The 15,621-nt window shown below is 44.2% G+C and overlaps 2 protein-coding genes across 2 annotated transcripts in view; one reads left to right on the top strand and one right to left on the bottom strand.

The window, feature by feature from the left end:
• The window catches only part of PASD1 (PAS domain containing repressor 1), a 59,420-nt gene extending 52,565 nt beyond the window's left edge, over window positions 1-6,855 (top strand). The window contains exons 20-21 of the mRNA XM_054996226.1: window positions 584-791; window positions 1,202-6,855. Coding sequence (XP_054852201.1) covers window positions 584-791; window positions 1,202-1,378 — 385 coding nt within the window. The 3' untranslated portion in view covers window positions 1,379-6,855. The remainder of the gene's footprint in view (window positions 1-583; window positions 792-1,201) is intronic.
• Window positions 6,856-7,784: 929 nt separating this feature from the next.
• The window catches only part of TBC1D8B (TBC1 domain family member 8B), a 35,878-nt gene continuing 28,041 nt past the window's right edge, over window positions 7,785-15,621 (bottom strand). The window contains exons 18-21 of the mRNA XM_054996225.1: window positions 15,528-15,611; window positions 14,432-14,488; window positions 13,493-13,590; window positions 7,785-12,161 (exon numbers count right to left, since the gene is read on the bottom strand). Of these exons, the coding sequence (XP_054852200.1) occupies window positions 11,748-12,161; window positions 13,493-13,590; window positions 14,432-14,488; window positions 15,528-15,611 (653 nt within the window). The 3' untranslated portion in view covers window positions 7,785-11,747. The remainder of the gene's footprint in view (window positions 12,162-13,492; window positions 13,591-14,431; window positions 14,489-15,527; window positions 15,612-15,621) is intronic.

The following is a 15,621-nucleotide window of genomic DNA, read 5'->3' as shown; positions in this document are numbered from 1 at the left end:
TTCTGCCATTTCTAAACCATGCAAATCAGCAAATGTGTACATTTATTCCTTATTTTGCATACAGTATGCTGCAATTTTTGCTATATTCTAATTTTAAGAGTCGTGGTCAGGTCAGAGGCACTGAAACGATGACCCCAGCTGATGAACAATTTATTATGCTACCTTTCTGTCTTCTGAGACTTCAGGTGTCAACCCTCACCCACTTTCAGCATATCTTTAGAGAAACCTGAACTAGAAATTTAGTAAAGGACTTACTTTTTTTAAAAGTTCACCTTCAACAGAAGCTGAAATTTCAGTGATTGAAAGGGTAGTTCCAGGGCATATGATCTGTGATGCACGTCATGACTTGTGATATAAGGGTAAAGTTCTCAGCTGTAATATGTTGCTTTTGTCGCATGACTGCTAGCTCATCGGACTTCCTTGCTAGCAGTCAGCAAGCCGTGCCTCAGCTTCACAATGTGGTGCTTTGCTTCCTTGTTCCGCAGTTTTAGCCCATGTTGGATTTAACCACTTGCTAATATAATGTTTCTTCCAGTCATAAGATTTTTAAATGAAAGCTTCATATGTTTTTCCTGCCTTACAGATTTCCTCAAGAGCAGCAGGGCCTGCCTCCTGCAATCCAGATGCAGCCGATCACATGCACTACCGTCCGCGCCTCTGCCCCAGCCCCCGTGTTCACCCCCTCGGTGATGATTCCACACACCAACATTACTGCACAGCCGAGCCATCCTCCTGGCAGCCTCCACCAGTGGCAACCACAGCAAGTTCAACAACATCACCTCTATCTTCAGGTAGTACAGTTTGTAATACAGGTTGGGAAGATGGGGTGAAGCCAATGAATTTGGGTGTAAGGGATTATGTGCGCACATGTGGACAAAGTCTATAAATGGCTATTAACCAAGGCAGCCAAATGGAATCTCCACATGCAGAGGCAGTATACCTTTGAATACCAGATGCTGGAAGAGGGGAAGGTATACTTTGTAGTCTGCTTTTGAGCTTCCCAGGAGAGGCAGCCACTGTTGCATACAGAATTCTGGGCTAGATGGACCCATGGGCTGAGCCAGTAAGGTGGTTTATTCATTCTTCAAGACTGCCTTCTATACCAGGAGTCACCTTCTAGTCCAGGGAGGTACAGTGATAGAGGTACATGGGAGGACTGTCGATGCTCACTTCCAAAACTAACCTCTCAATTCTTCTGCAGATGCAAGGTGCTACTGATACAGTCCAGGCAGGCCAAAACCAGCGCATATTCCAGCCCTCTCATCTGCCACAGCAGAATGCCACATTGGGTTATTTCCACCACCCACAGCCACAGAACCACCACCTGCAAGGCCAGCCTTGTGGCTTGCAAGACCTGTCTGAAATGCAAATGCCTTGAGGCTAAGGGCTGGGAAGACAGCAGTGGTAGGAGCACGCTCAAGAGGAGCACTGGCCGTGCTGAGCAGAGGGTGAAGGGATGGAGGGCAAGTGGAGGAGAGCAGATGCCTTCCCTATACTCCTGGAGAGTGAGGTGCACACAAGATGGACGGTGGCCAAGGCAGATAATGGCTTGGCAGGAACTGAGTACAGCAGTGGGAGCTCTTGCTCAACCAGTGTTTCAAATGTGTTCAGTGTTGTTTTGTTTTAACCACCCAGCTGCACTGTTTCAGCAAAACAGGACCCAAGTGAAGTCTGGTGTTGGTAATTGTTTAAATGGCGTACTGCTGGAACACGGGTGCTATACATCCTGTGGGTGGATGGTGAGAACGGAAGAAGAGTTTTTACAAAAGCAAACAGAGGCAGAAAGCAAAGTTGTGTATGGAAGCTCTAATTTGCCAGGGCAGGGTCCTAAGCAGACCTGATTCTCCGCTTCCTAAGGGGGAAAAAAAAACACCACTTGATTTGCCCAAGTAAGGAAAATAATTTCAGGAGAGAAGACTCCTTAATGGAACCACTTGTGTAAAGCCAGATATATAAATATATATGTGTTATATATTTATAAAGAATACAGCAGGTGGATTTCTAGCTGGTGGGTGTTATTTTTGATAAGTCGGGTTTATGTGCTGATGTGATTGCAGAGAAGACTGCTTGGACATGCACCTTTAAAAAAAAATTGCTGAAATTCACTGTGAAGCACTGGGAACACAGAAATTATATAACTATCAGCAGGCAACTGTTTAAATTTTTTTATATTTTAGAGTGTGCGTGTAAGAAAAACCCCAAACAATTCATTTGGGTAGAGTAGTTCACACATGGATCCTCCAGTGAATTGCCACTAACAGAAAAGTCAGGGAATTTCCCCCATTCCCCTCTCCTGCTTCTGACCTTCAAATCCTCCCCCACCCAGACAGTCTCTGAGAGGTGGGGGGGGTCCCTTGGCCCCTGCAGGAACAGCATTTCGGGGACCATGTTGGAATGCAGCAGCAAGGGGAGGCAAGAAAATACTGTTAGCAAAAAATTCCTTCTGTTAGTGGAAATCTCCCACAGGATCCAAGCCTCTTTCCCTACCACTTCTGCAGGGTTTCCAGTACCCCAATCCTATCCTTTGTTTTCGGCAACTGGGTTAATGCTGCTACTGTGTATGACACCATTTTTGCCTGAATTTCTTACTCTTTCTTTTCACCAGCTCCTTTCACTGTACTAAGGTTTCTTTTTTTTTGTTTCAAAAGGTCAGATTAAAAAAAATCTGTTTCTACTCCCCGTTTTAGCCAAATATATTTTTCACAAGGTGGAGGAACAGAATCTTTTTATTCTCTCCCACCCCACCCCCAACAAACCTTTCTGTGGGGAGGTAGCTTAGCTTTACACCCAAAGACAAAAGGCAAACTTTGTGGTTTTGCTACTTTGTGGTAGAATTCGGCAAAAAGTGGACATTCCTACTTAATGAGGACACCTCTGATGATGTTACAGAAAAGTCAGTAGTGTTAGCAATAAATTGTATTTTTGTAATTTGTCACTTTAACTGTGTTTATATTTATGAATTTTTTTTTTAAAAAAGTGTATTCCTCAGTGGGTGTGTATACCAAAGCGTCCCCTACTGTTATGTGTGTTTCCAAAGGAAAATAATACTTATAAATATTAGGGGCATTTTGTTTTTTTAAAATGTATCTGTGCTGGACTTGCACATTTTTAGACACCAGGCTCAGAAGGCAACTTTAAAAAGAAAAGACAAGTTGCATTGAAGGGCCCAGCTGATATACAGAATTTACTCCATCCTTTGTTAGTTGTTAGGAAAAAAACGTTAGAAACCCTGTTTTTGGTTTCTCTGTTTCCCCAGTCCTGATGTCAGAGTAGATCCAGATGATAAAAAGCATGGCTATGATCATTCAAATGCATTTGTAGGTGTCGACAATTCTCAGGTGGTAGCAGATCAGTCACTGTGTACAGAGGCCTGCTTCTCAACCTTATTTGCCAGTATTTTCTAAACTACTGATGCAACTGTGTGTAGTATGTGTTAGTACGCAAATGAATTTCCTCAGCTGCTTAGAAGGGAAGTGGCTGTAGTCCTTAGTGGTGGCCCCGGTTCTGTAAATAGAATGCCCCTAGTTCAGCCCCTCAGGATCTCCCGTTCTCTGATTGGAGGTGTTGGTAAAGTCCTGGAGAGCCATTTCCAGTCAGAATAGGTGATGCTGAGCTCAGTGGACCAGTGGCCTGATTCATTGTTGTAGAGAGATGGCAGTGAGCTAGCTTTCCTCCTGCTTCCCACTGATGAGAACGTAAGGACAATTTGCCTTGTGGTGCTGTCTGGTACAAGGCAAAGCCATAACTCTGGCATTAAGAAAGGGGTAGAGGCAAGCTGAATGAGCTGCGTTATTTCCACATCAGGACCATTGGAGGAAGAACGGACCAGGCTCCTTTTACATTGATTCTCTTGCGGACTATCCAATTCAAAGCAGAAAAGCACCTGGTTTCTTAGGCTTCCTCCATCAAGATAAATGAGAGCAACGCGGAGGAGGTGTTTGTCACAATCAACATGGAACTAATTCTGCTATTTCATAGCTGACTGAGTTGTTATAGCATGGCCAAAACTCCTGTTTAAAAGAATAACATTTCCAGGAGTGTAGAAATGTGTTGTTTTTACAGGTGTGTTAGGATCGTTGAGGGCATTAGGCACCTTATTAATAAAATGCTATTGTGTTCAGCTCCACACAGCAAAGCGCTGTAACCCTTTGATATTCAGGAGGGAAAGGGTTAACACAGCATCAAGGTGACTAGCTTTGTAGGGAGCAGTTTGCTCTGTTAGGTAATGTATGGCCTAAGGAAGGCACCATTAAACTGTGTTAGAAAAGGATTTCACAGGCGCATGATATAATGCCATTCTCGCCACCCACCCAGCTGAACACTGTGGTTCATACCCTATTGCTACAGAGGATGGAGCGAATAATCCATCGCACCATCCTTCAGTCCACAGAGGTGGACAGCAGTGGGTTTTGGAGTGGAAAAGGCCACCGAATGAGGCTGAAAAGAGTTCGTTTTCCTCTCACAATTAGCTCACTATTTTGTCCTATTAACAGTTACTGAAGTCTTCCCTGTGAATAAGATGCACGGGCAGGAGAACTTCAGCTCTAGCATTTAATAGTGTCCACCTCTGCTCAGGCTGCACCTGCGATTATGACTGGGGAAAGGGAGGCATCATTTCCTCCTCAAAGCATACCCTCACTGGCCAGTTGGCATTTCTCTTCTGCCCCTTCCGCAGCCAAGCCTCCGTAGCAATCTGGCATCAGCAGTAACACCTTCAGCATGCGGCAAAGGGATGGCCTCAGCCACTGTAGACTATTTCAGTCCTGCTTTAGCAAAGAAGGGCTAAGTATGAGCAGGGAACTTGGGACTTGGCAGACATTCTTTCAAACAGACGCACAGCCTTGTTCTCCCCTGTCCCTCCAATTTTTCATGTCTTTTAAGAGGCCATTGAGCTCCTCTGTACCATACGTTTTCAGTGAAACATAATATCACCTCTCCCCAACTCTTAATAACTAGAGATGGGAACGAACCGGAAAAAACCCAAACCATGTGGTTCGTGGTTCATCAAATTTCACGAACCACGAACCTGTCCTGGTTCACGAACTGGTTTGTTTGGTTCGTGAAAATGTCACACCCAGGGCAGAAAATCATCACTTCTGGGCCAGCAGAAGGTCACTTCTGGTTAAGCAGACGGTCTACAGGAAGTCCATCCCCCTGTTGTCTAGGAAACTGATTGACTGGCACCAGGCTGTCTGCAGTGATGAACCAAAAAGTGAACCAGCCTAAAAGTTTGTGGCGGTTCATCAGAAATGGGATCTGACGAACCATGGTTCGCGAACCATGAACCGGCCTAGTTCGTGCTTAATTTTGGTTCGTATTTCAGTTCGTGCCCATCTCTATTAATAACCCACAAGAAATAAGCGAAAAATTGTAAGGGAGTAGTAAAATTAATTTCAGAAATGGCCTGTGTAAAACATAACCAACCACTTGGTTGGCACCAGGGTTGGTGCTGAAGTTAAATTTAACCAACCTTGGCCTCTCTGAGGCTGATTTCCTGATGTTCTAGCCCAAAAGGGCAAAGCTAGCAGGATAGTTGTGTTTTTGCTTTCTCTTGCTGCTTGATTTGTGTCAGCAATCACCTTTATTATATGAATTAAGCACAGGCTGGTCCTCCCTCACAAGCCGCTTATGCTTTGCCGGATGGGGCTACAAAGTCAGGTCCTTATGATGGCAGCCACATGTGCCTGAGGCAGAGGAGGAAAGAGGAGTCAAGTCCAAAAATCGTATTTTTAAATAACCCTTTTGAAAAATCTTGCTATGTATATTTTATTTATTGGCCTTTCTAAAACCATGCACTTTATTATTAAACTTTATCCTTCATAAAGTCTCACATACACTACTGCCCACTGAAGTCACTGGCTGGTATTGGTTCAGTCCTTTCAATGGAGGGGAAACCTATTTTCAAATTTCATTTTCCATTTTTTTCTGAAACTAGAACCGCTGGGTCCCTCTGGCCTGACACTCACAATGGGGATCCTGCCAAGATCAGAGACCCTTCCCTCAGGTTTAACATCATTCCATACTTCGACAATTGTCTGAGTTAGTGCAGAGTTGGGGCTTGGGGGGGGGGTCTGCCTCAAAAATTTCCAAAAGATAATGTAATGCCATTCAGGGTAATTTTGTATTATTTACATGTGTATTAACTAGAATTTGTGAGGGCTTTTTTAGAGGGGGGGGGTGTAATTTTCCAATTAAGTGGCCTAAGGAATGTGAGAGGGGATTCTGCTGGTGAAAGGTTCTTGTTAGAGGAAGCCGCTATAAACTCTGCCGTTTCTCATCTACAGCAGGCTCAGCGCTTCCCTGTCAAACCTCACAGGGTCTGATTAAATTGCAGGAAAGCTACAGAAACGTTGGTCTGTCCTAGTTTTGTCAACACAATTCCAGACTTTGGAGAACACAGGCACCTTTCCAAGTCTTGCACTTTTAAAATGCATTTTTGTACATCTATAAGCTAAAAGGCTGGTGGATCTAGCCAGGTTGGCTTGACAAGTGCAGCCTAACCTAAGTTGTATATATTGTGACATATTAACTATGTAAAAAGGAAAAAAAGCAAACAAAGGCTTAGAATTGAATATTTAGTTTATTTTATATGATGTCAAATATAGATAAAATTTATAAATGTTCCTATTCATAAAAGTATTTTGTAAAACAGGCAGGGAAGGGGAAAGGAAGTGTCTTATGGGGACAAAAATGTGTAAATCCTTGTCTGGAATAACTTACACCCTCTGAAGCTCTGTTGGATAAGAGCCAGCATGTCTCCATATGCTTTAAAAGATTGTACATATTATTTTGGAAAGAAAAATAAAACTGTACTTCTAAGAAATCAGACCCCATGGCTGCTGTCCTCCCCCCCCCCCCCCCGCCATTCTTGGTTGTGCCCAAATGCCTCAAAAACCCTGAGAGGAGTTGTGGGATCAGATGTGATGGTACTCGGGAATGAAGACTGGTTAGGATTCCCATAACACCATTTGCACCCCATTTCAGCGTACTCTCAGTAAACACAACAGCCATAAAATGCCCATAAAAACTCCTACATCGAATCTTTCCACACACACACACACACACACTTGTTTTGATAAAGCATTTGGGATATTCCGATGCCTCCTCATCCCTGCCTGAAACAAGTACCTGAAGCTGCCTATACCAAGGCAGATCCTTGGCCCAGAAAATTGTTACTGCCTTTTCTGATTGGCAGCAGCTCTCCAGGGGCTCAAGCAGGGATGGCTCTTTTCTCAGTACCTGCTCCCTTTTACCTGGAAACTCTGGGGGCTGAATCTGGGGCCTTCCAGAGGAAAAGCCCGGGCTCTACCAGTGAGCTGTGTTCCCTGAGACAGAACAGCATTTTCAGGTATCTATGCCACAATTCTTCATACTTCATTTTCCATTCTCTTTTCCCTTTATTTTCCCCACTGTTGAAATCATCAACCTTTTTTGTCTGGGAATCTGACTTTTTCAAAAATCATAGTGCCATATGTCACACCCATTCAAAATACATTACGGCTTAAAAAGCCAGGCAAGGCTGGGCTTATTTGCATGTGATGTGATGGTGAACATGTGCCTGGTTGGGTTGCTGGCTTTCAAAATAATATCTGGTACATGGACAGGCCCTGAGCACCAAAGGGGCACTTCCAGGTGGGTGCAAAGGCAGAATCTGGTTGGCAACTTCAGGGCTAGCATCTCTTTCCTCCCAAAAGCTGGCCAAAAGCTTCTATTTTAAATCCCTTAAGCACCATTGCAAACTCCACTGCAGGCATTTCCTGATGAATGATGAAAGGCACATGGTGTCCGATTCGTCCCCCAAGAGTTTATTGATCACCTAGAGTTCAACATACAGTGCATTTGCTGTATACAGAGCATCGTCTCAAAAGACCAAGTGCCAGCACAGAAATATCCTTTGTAGCAAAAAGGAGAAAATAATCAGGTTTCTCTGGAAATTGTACCATAATAAACCATTTATGCACTTCTCCTAAATCCAAAAGAACAATTGTGTATATACACATATATATGTTTCATCAGATGATTGTATGAGGGACGTCCAAGGAGGAAAATAAATGTCTGTTTGTTTTCCCTAAGAAGCTACAGCAGCCATACTGGCAAGCTGTATCATAGAAATTCCAAACCTTGTGAGGCATTGCTAACTGCAAGAGCAACAAATTGCGGCAATAGGCAATAGAAATGTGAGTTTTCATCATATAAATGAGTCACCTGACTAGTTTCCCCCCTACCCTCTGTAGGGGCCAGATGTTACCCAAAAGAGCTCCCATGCCCATCTGGTTCTCCTTCCCATACAACAGGCAAGCTTTGTAGCAAGGACATCACTTGCCACAATTCGGCGGGGGCGGGGGAAATAATTGCATATATATTCACAGAATGATTTCCTAAACTTCTGTTCACAACACTTTCCTGGAATTTGAGAAAGCGCTTTAAAGGATTCTACATCTGAAAATTTTATGCTCAACCAACTCCTTTAACTTGTGATAATCAATAAATAATCATCCATCTTACTGCCCACCCTCTGCTAGTTTATGTGCCCGGATGACCTTATTTTTTTATAGCTTAGTAATTGCAGGTCCAAACCTTCCCTGTGCCCCTCTGCCCCTTGGCTACGTGAATGTGGCCTTTGGCTGCAAAGAAGATGCTTCAGGGATTGCAGAGGGGGAAACTAGCCCAGGGTCAGTATCCTGTCACCGTATTTGCTATGACCACTTAAAAACAGCAGGCATAAAACAAGCAACAAAAACCACTGGCAATCCAAAGCACAGAAATGGAGGCTTCCTGCCTCCCCTAAAATAACGAATGTTGAGGAATTTACAAGCACTTGGTTTCTAAAACTGGTGAAGAAGAAAAGAGGGAGAAGGCTTTCACAGAACATCATTTTTACTCCATTCCTTGAAGGGTTCTAAGGCTCTGCTCCCTGGTAAGGTAGATCTCTCCCCACCCCCATAAGGAGAGACTTAATTAGTTCCAACCGACTCCCATCTAAGCCTAAATACTAGTTTTCTTTTGACTAAGGGACCGGAAACCCTGCGTAGAACACCTCCCTGATATAATGCTTCTTGTAAGGGCAGCCAGAAGCAAACTCACAGCAATTGCTACGAAGTGCATGGGTTGGATTAGGGCTTCTGGGGCTTCCTGAAAGACCTCGATCAACACCTCAATACCTCATTGCAGTTAGCCTTAGAAAACAATTGGATTTGAGTAAATTAATACAAGGCCCAGCGAACACCTGATATACTGTCCATAGGACAGTAGAGCAGGCAGAACTCATACAGGAGCATTAAAAGAAGACCGAGGAAGTTGGTTTGTAAGCTGGAGTGTGGCTTTGCATTACGTATTCCCCACCTTGGACTGAAAAACTAATTGGAAAAGTCCAGGAGAACATTAAGGAAGCGGAGAAAGTTCCAGCTTCAGCTTGCTCATCCTTGAGGTTTAGGGAAATCAAGAAGATAAAGAGGTAGACAGGGTCACACCCTGAATTTCTTAGGCAACATCTCCTCCCAACTGCCAAACCACACTCACGCAGAACACGGATGATGAGCTGCGCAGCTAGGAAGTAGCCTAAAGGCCCGCTTTCCCAGTGCAAAACAAAATTAAAAAGGCAGCCAGCCTTTGTTCCATTTTTAAAAGGTAACTTATGCCTTCCAGTGCTCATTCGCAGCATTCCCTGCTGACCTCTTTGCAACACAAAATAACTTCTGAAACTGCAATCTGGTTGCAAAACAAGCCGCCCCGTTTAAAAACCTTGTGCAGAGCGTAGTTTTATTGATCAAAATCTAGTAAGTAGAAGAGGAAGGCCTGGCTGGGCTTATTTCCTCATTCCATCCTGCAAGCAACTACAAGCTTGTCTGCTATACAGGACTGGACCCTCTTGCTCTGTTCCACAAACGGTGGCAACTTCCTTGGCTTGCCAGGAAACCCCTAGTGCTGGCAAGTATTCACTTTTTACATGTTATCACTGGCCATGTTGCTAGACAAGGCTCTGCATAAGTCAAGTCTGTTTATTTCCCTTGCTAGGAGGAAAACAAACTGCATTGTATAAACAGTGATTTTAAGGACCTTCTCCCATTGGTTAAAGTACAATAAACATATTGTATACAGATGCTGGCAATTCTGCAAAGAAGACTGTCCTTACGCAACACCAGTACAGAATTCCCATATACCTGATAAAAAAAAAATTGACTGGCATGTATAGACGCTACCAAGGCACTCTCAAACATTTCAGATCAGATTTTTGCAAATTTTGCAAACCAGAGTCATTTTAATAAATACAGTGTGCTGAACTTGCCAAGTATCTCAAGCACTAAAATAAAATACTCCAACCAGTATGTGCTTATGAGATTATCTGGAGCAAGATTTGCATTTCCCACTTCTCCTGTAAGCAATGTTTCCTCCGCCATCAAGTTAGGATGACTTGATAAACTGAAGGAAATACAACTAGCTCTACTTGTTTGGGAAAAGCCTCCCAGGAACACCTAAGTTTATTCTGACTGTCCAGCAAGTTAAATATAAATCTAAGTGAGAGGGCATTTCTTTAGCCACATGAACAAAAACGAACCTCTAAAATCAGAACATGAAGGTTCTAGAAAGTCCTTTACAATTTGCCAAGGACCAGGCACTGGGTTCAATGTTGCTAGAAAAAACAGGTGAAGGAGTTACAGACACCAGCAGGAAGCAATTCTCCCTAGCGGCGTCACTGTTCCTTTAAACAATCTTTAGAAAACCTTCCGTTTGCATCCGCAGACACCCGTGTCATATAGACCCATGCAAGGGCTCCAAAAACAGCTGGGGGCAGCTGAACATCAAAAATCCAGCTTTAGCTTCCCCCATCCAGTATGGAAGGAGCAACAGGGTGGCCTGGATGTCAGGGCTCCCTCTCCAGCCAGTGTTGGCTGCCTTAGAGGCCAGGTGATGTTCATGTATAAAGGGACTGCCTCCTCCTTGTCCTTCATCCATTCTTTACCTGAGTGATTTGAGAAGTCATGGATGTCAAAGTAGTCACAATGGCACCGACTCAGGTTACCCGAAGAGGGTAAGCAAGGCTAAATTGCTCAGATAGACACAGGCCAAATTGTGCCCCCCCCCGACCCAATAACCCCAACCACAACTGCCATCCTCCCCAAAGAACTATCCAGGGTCAGAAGTAATGCCACAGATGGAGGGAGGCATTTATCAGAGTTCCAAGCCTCAATCTGCAACCTTCCTAAACTTGTCTTTAACAGACACAATTTTAAAGAGAGACGGAATAAGTACTCAGCCCCACTAACAGAAACATGTTTACCATGACCATCAAAGCTCTCTCTGCCAAAGCATTAAGCAAGCCTATATTAAAAAGTTTACGAAGTGAGACTCTTGAAAAGCAACCAACCTTACAATAGAACAAGTGGATGCCAGTAAACTTTTAAGGGAACGCAGCAGACATTACATTCATCAGAGTGGCTTGGGAACATGCTGGGAAGGCACCTTCTGTGGACCTTCCTCCAAGTCAACATACACTCTCTCCTAACATGGTGTCTGTCTCCTGGGTGCTTGGGTATGCAATGGTCAGGTGTGCTTGTGCTTCAAGCTATATTTACTTAACTTTGCAAAAAAAGAAAGACACAAAACACCCTAGGCACATGTGGGATCGAGCTAAATCCTTGACCCCTAAGCTCCCAACAAACTCAATACATTGAGCTCACACACAACGCCAAGCCCTGAGTCCCTCTGTTCTAAGTAAAATAGGAGAGAGACATACCCCACATTAAGTGCTATACCCGCGCTCTCGCTTTTAACTGAGCAGCTTTTGCGTTTTCTAACAAGGCTCTGACATCGACTGGTTTCTCGAAAAATCTCACTAGAGCAGGTTCGTTGAGTAAAGAAGCCAGTATCTGTTCGAAAGCAAACGACCATTCGCCGTCTTTGCTGGGGATGGGAGGAATTGCACCATCAGTCTGTTGGGTTGGACTCATCTCTGGTGGCTCATTGCCATTTTCTGCGCCGACACTAGCTGTGGAAGGGGCCGTTCTTTTGGGCAGCCCCAGGGGGCTGTGGAGTTTCCTGCCAACCTCTTCCATCTTCAGCAAGAGACTGGTCACAGTGGCGATAGCACGGTAGAGCAGCTCCTCTTCTGGATCCCCATGGAACAAGTTATACAAAGTCTTTGAAAACTGAATGAATTGGGACTAGGAAGAGGCAGGGAGGAGGGGAGGGAGAGAAGAGCAGAAGGGACTCTTTTAAGCAGCTTGTTTTTTGATCATGTGAACATAATTCAGAGACAGCTTCTAATGCTGTCACTTTTCAAACAATCTGTTGCATTAATTGGATGTTGCTGCATTCAGACATCAGACAAGCAAACAGAAGTCTGTTTGTGACATGCAGGCACCTGGATTATTGTTGGTCTCATGCACTTCCTCCTCCTTCCCCGTATTATTTTCTCCCCTGGTGTGCAGAGAGCCATTCAAGACCTCCTGCTTTCAAAAGTCCTCAGTGTAACTCCAGTTTGTCATGAAGTATGAATGCAAGCCCTTCAACGAATTGCAGTTTGTTTCTGTGGTATATGGAACAGTTCTGTAAATCGCGTGATGCACCCTTGAAGAGATACTTTCAGGAGGGTAGCCATGCTGCTCCATCACCTTAACACCTGGTAACACCTTAAAGACCAACAAGATTTCCAGGTATCTGAAGGGCACTCTGACTCTTGAAAACTTATCCTGAAAATCTTGTTGTTGCTCTCTAGTTATAACCTCATCTTTCGGTCTCCACTAAAGTTAGTTGAGACCTCATATTGTCTTTGTGTGAAGCCAATACTGAACAGTTTCTTTGCCAGTAAATGTGGATTCTACATCTGGACTAAACCATGGTATAGAAACCCAAACACTGGGAAATAAATTTTATTTATTTATTTATTAATCAATCAACCAACCAACCAATCAATTAATTAATAGCCTGCCTTACTCACTGAGACTCAAGGCAGATTACATAGTGTGAGATTAGTACAATCAATATCAAGGACATTTCCATACAATTCCAAATTATCTGATTAAATCAAGGTCTTCCCCAAAGTAGGAACTCTTCAACTGCATTCCGTGAGGGAGGGAGCAAGGAAGGAACATGTGAGCCCACAACAATCCAGGTTCAACCTCATCACAACATCAGTTTCTATGTGATGTCTCAGATCTCACCATCGAAAGCCAGCTCTGTGTACTGGTTAAGTGCGGAAGGACTCTATTCTGGAGAACTGTGTTTGATTCCCTACTTCTCTGCTTGAAACCAACTGGGTGACATTGGGTCAGTCAGTCTTTTCCAGAGCTCTCTCAGCCCCACCCACCTCACAGGGTGATTGTTGTGAGGATAATAATAACAAACTTTGTAAACCGCTCTGAGTGTGGCATTAAGTTGTCCTGAAGGGCTGTATATAAATTGAATGTTATTATTATTGTTGTTGCATTAAGAACACCTCCCCAAAAGACCCCAACTGAACTCCACCACAAGTTCTAGCACAGGAAGCTTTTACCTGATTCATTCGTGGCAAATCCTTAACATTTTCTTCTTTTTTAAGGAGTTCATCTTGCCATTGCTTCAAATAAGCCTGGATGTCAAGTTTTCCTTTCCCTGTTTGGAAGGAGAGTGAACCAAATTCAGAGCAAATGCCTATCTGAGCCCTCCTCCTCAAACTGGAATCACCCCTTTTGAAAGGATGCACCTGCTTGGTCAACGCTGGGTGTGTCTGTTCTACTTCCTACATACGTACAACAGAAATCAAGTCCTGGCAAAAGGATCAGGTGGGCTAAACAAAATCCAGGTCAAATTTCTGCATTCAGAATAGCCATGGAGGCTTTCAGCATGGAATGTCTGACTGCCTTCTGCATTTCTAGATCAGTGGAAATCCTTTGGATATCTGACCAACCAGGCTTCATATCCAGGTGCAAGAAAAGGTCAGGGAGTGAAATAAAACCAGGGCACGAACCAGAAAAAAACCAAACCATGTGGTTCGTCATATTTCACGAACCACGAACTTTCATGAACCTGCCCCAGTTCAAAAACCTTTTCATTTGGTTCGTGAAAACGTCACATCCAGGTCAGCAAACCGTCACTTCCGGGCCAGCAGAAGGCCACTTCCAGGTCAGCAGAAGGTCTGCAGGAAATCCATCCCCTATTGCCTAGAAAACTGATTGATTGGCGCCAGGCTGTCTGCAGTGACGAATCAAAAAAACGCACCAAACAAACCAGCCTAAAGTTCGTGGTGGTTCATCACACAAGGTCAAATCTTGGTTCATCTCAGACAGATAAAGGTCCTTCCCAACGCCTGAGATCCTTGAACCGGAGATGTCAGGACTGAATCTGGGACCTTCTGCATGAAATACATGTGCTCTACCCTATGCCCTCAGTATCTCCGCAATCTATCAGTGTACATACAAACGACATTCTCTAATCCTGAATCCAGATTAGCTACCTTTGTCTGGGCTCCTCTTCAAAGCATCGTCATCCTCACTGTCCCCAGGTGAGGAAACTGGGGTGGAGAAACAGAATAGAAAAAAAAATTACAACCCTGTAGTTCTGACAGCATCTTTCACAAGACACCAAAGCAACTGAACTTTTCTTTTATCCCAGCCTTGATGCATGGAGGCCAGTCAGTCAGCTATGCTTGCTTCATACCAAAAGTCATCCCCTCCCACAAAAAAGCCAGATGAAGCACCGAGGCCCTCAAGTTCCAAGAGGACCCAATCCCCCTAACACAGCCTGTTTTGTTTGCAGTGGCATTCTCACAGGCGACACTTTTCAAAGGCATGAGGCATGTACTCAAAACTTCACATTCCCCCTCATCCTGGGCTGGCTAATGAATACAATGTCTAGAATCTATCAGGCTAGGAAGGATATGCTGCATCTTTTTTTTCTTTTTTAAAAGTCACAGTTCATTACTAGTTTGGGATAATTTTTATAAAAATAGCACCCCATACACACAGGGGAGGAAGAAAACTGCACAATTTTCCTTGATTTGCCTCTTTTGAACAGCTACCGTGATAAGCTTCACAAGCGTGCCGAATGCAGGAGCCAACCAGAATGACATGGGCTTGTTTTTCCTCCTCTCCTTCAATAACCTCGGGCCTCGGGCCACCTTGGTTCTTGATATCTTGCAGTGGAAGCCTCTGGTTTTCTCCCTCCACCATGTTTTTACCCTCCATTTCTTCCAAAGACGTGCCTGTGACTCCTGCCGCCTCCATTTCATCGTCATCACAACTCTGTGGGGCAGGTCAGACCCAGTGTGTCACCGGCCCAAGATCACTTATTGAGACTGAAGGTGGAACAAGAGATTTGAACCCAGGCCTCACTTCCTTGTCTTAGACAGACAACCACTAACCACCACCCTATGTTGGCTCTCCTAACCACTTCTGCGCTCTGTCCAAAAGCAGGAGCAGCCAGGATTCCGTCTCCTTTGCCTCTCAGAAAACAGGACCAAAATGTATTTCTTGGCCTTGCCCCTAGAGGTGCCTGCTCTTCTCCCAGCCGAAATGGGCAGTTTGGCAAGCAGAGCACACTGCACAACTTACCCTTTAACAGACTGAAGTGGATCAACTCTTCTTTCGAGAGCTGAGCACCTTTGGAAGGGCTTAGGGACTCCACTTCAGTGAAAGCTGCAAAAAT

This window comes from Eublepharis macularius, chromosome 13 (genome assembly GCF_028583425.1).
Source record: "Eublepharis macularius isolate TG4126 chromosome 13, MPM_Emac_v1.0, whole genome shotgun sequence".
NCBI lineage: Eukaryota > Metazoa > Chordata > Lepidosauria > Squamata > Eublepharidae > Eublepharis > Eublepharis macularius.
This window is presented reverse-complemented; position numbering and strand designations above follow the sequence as displayed.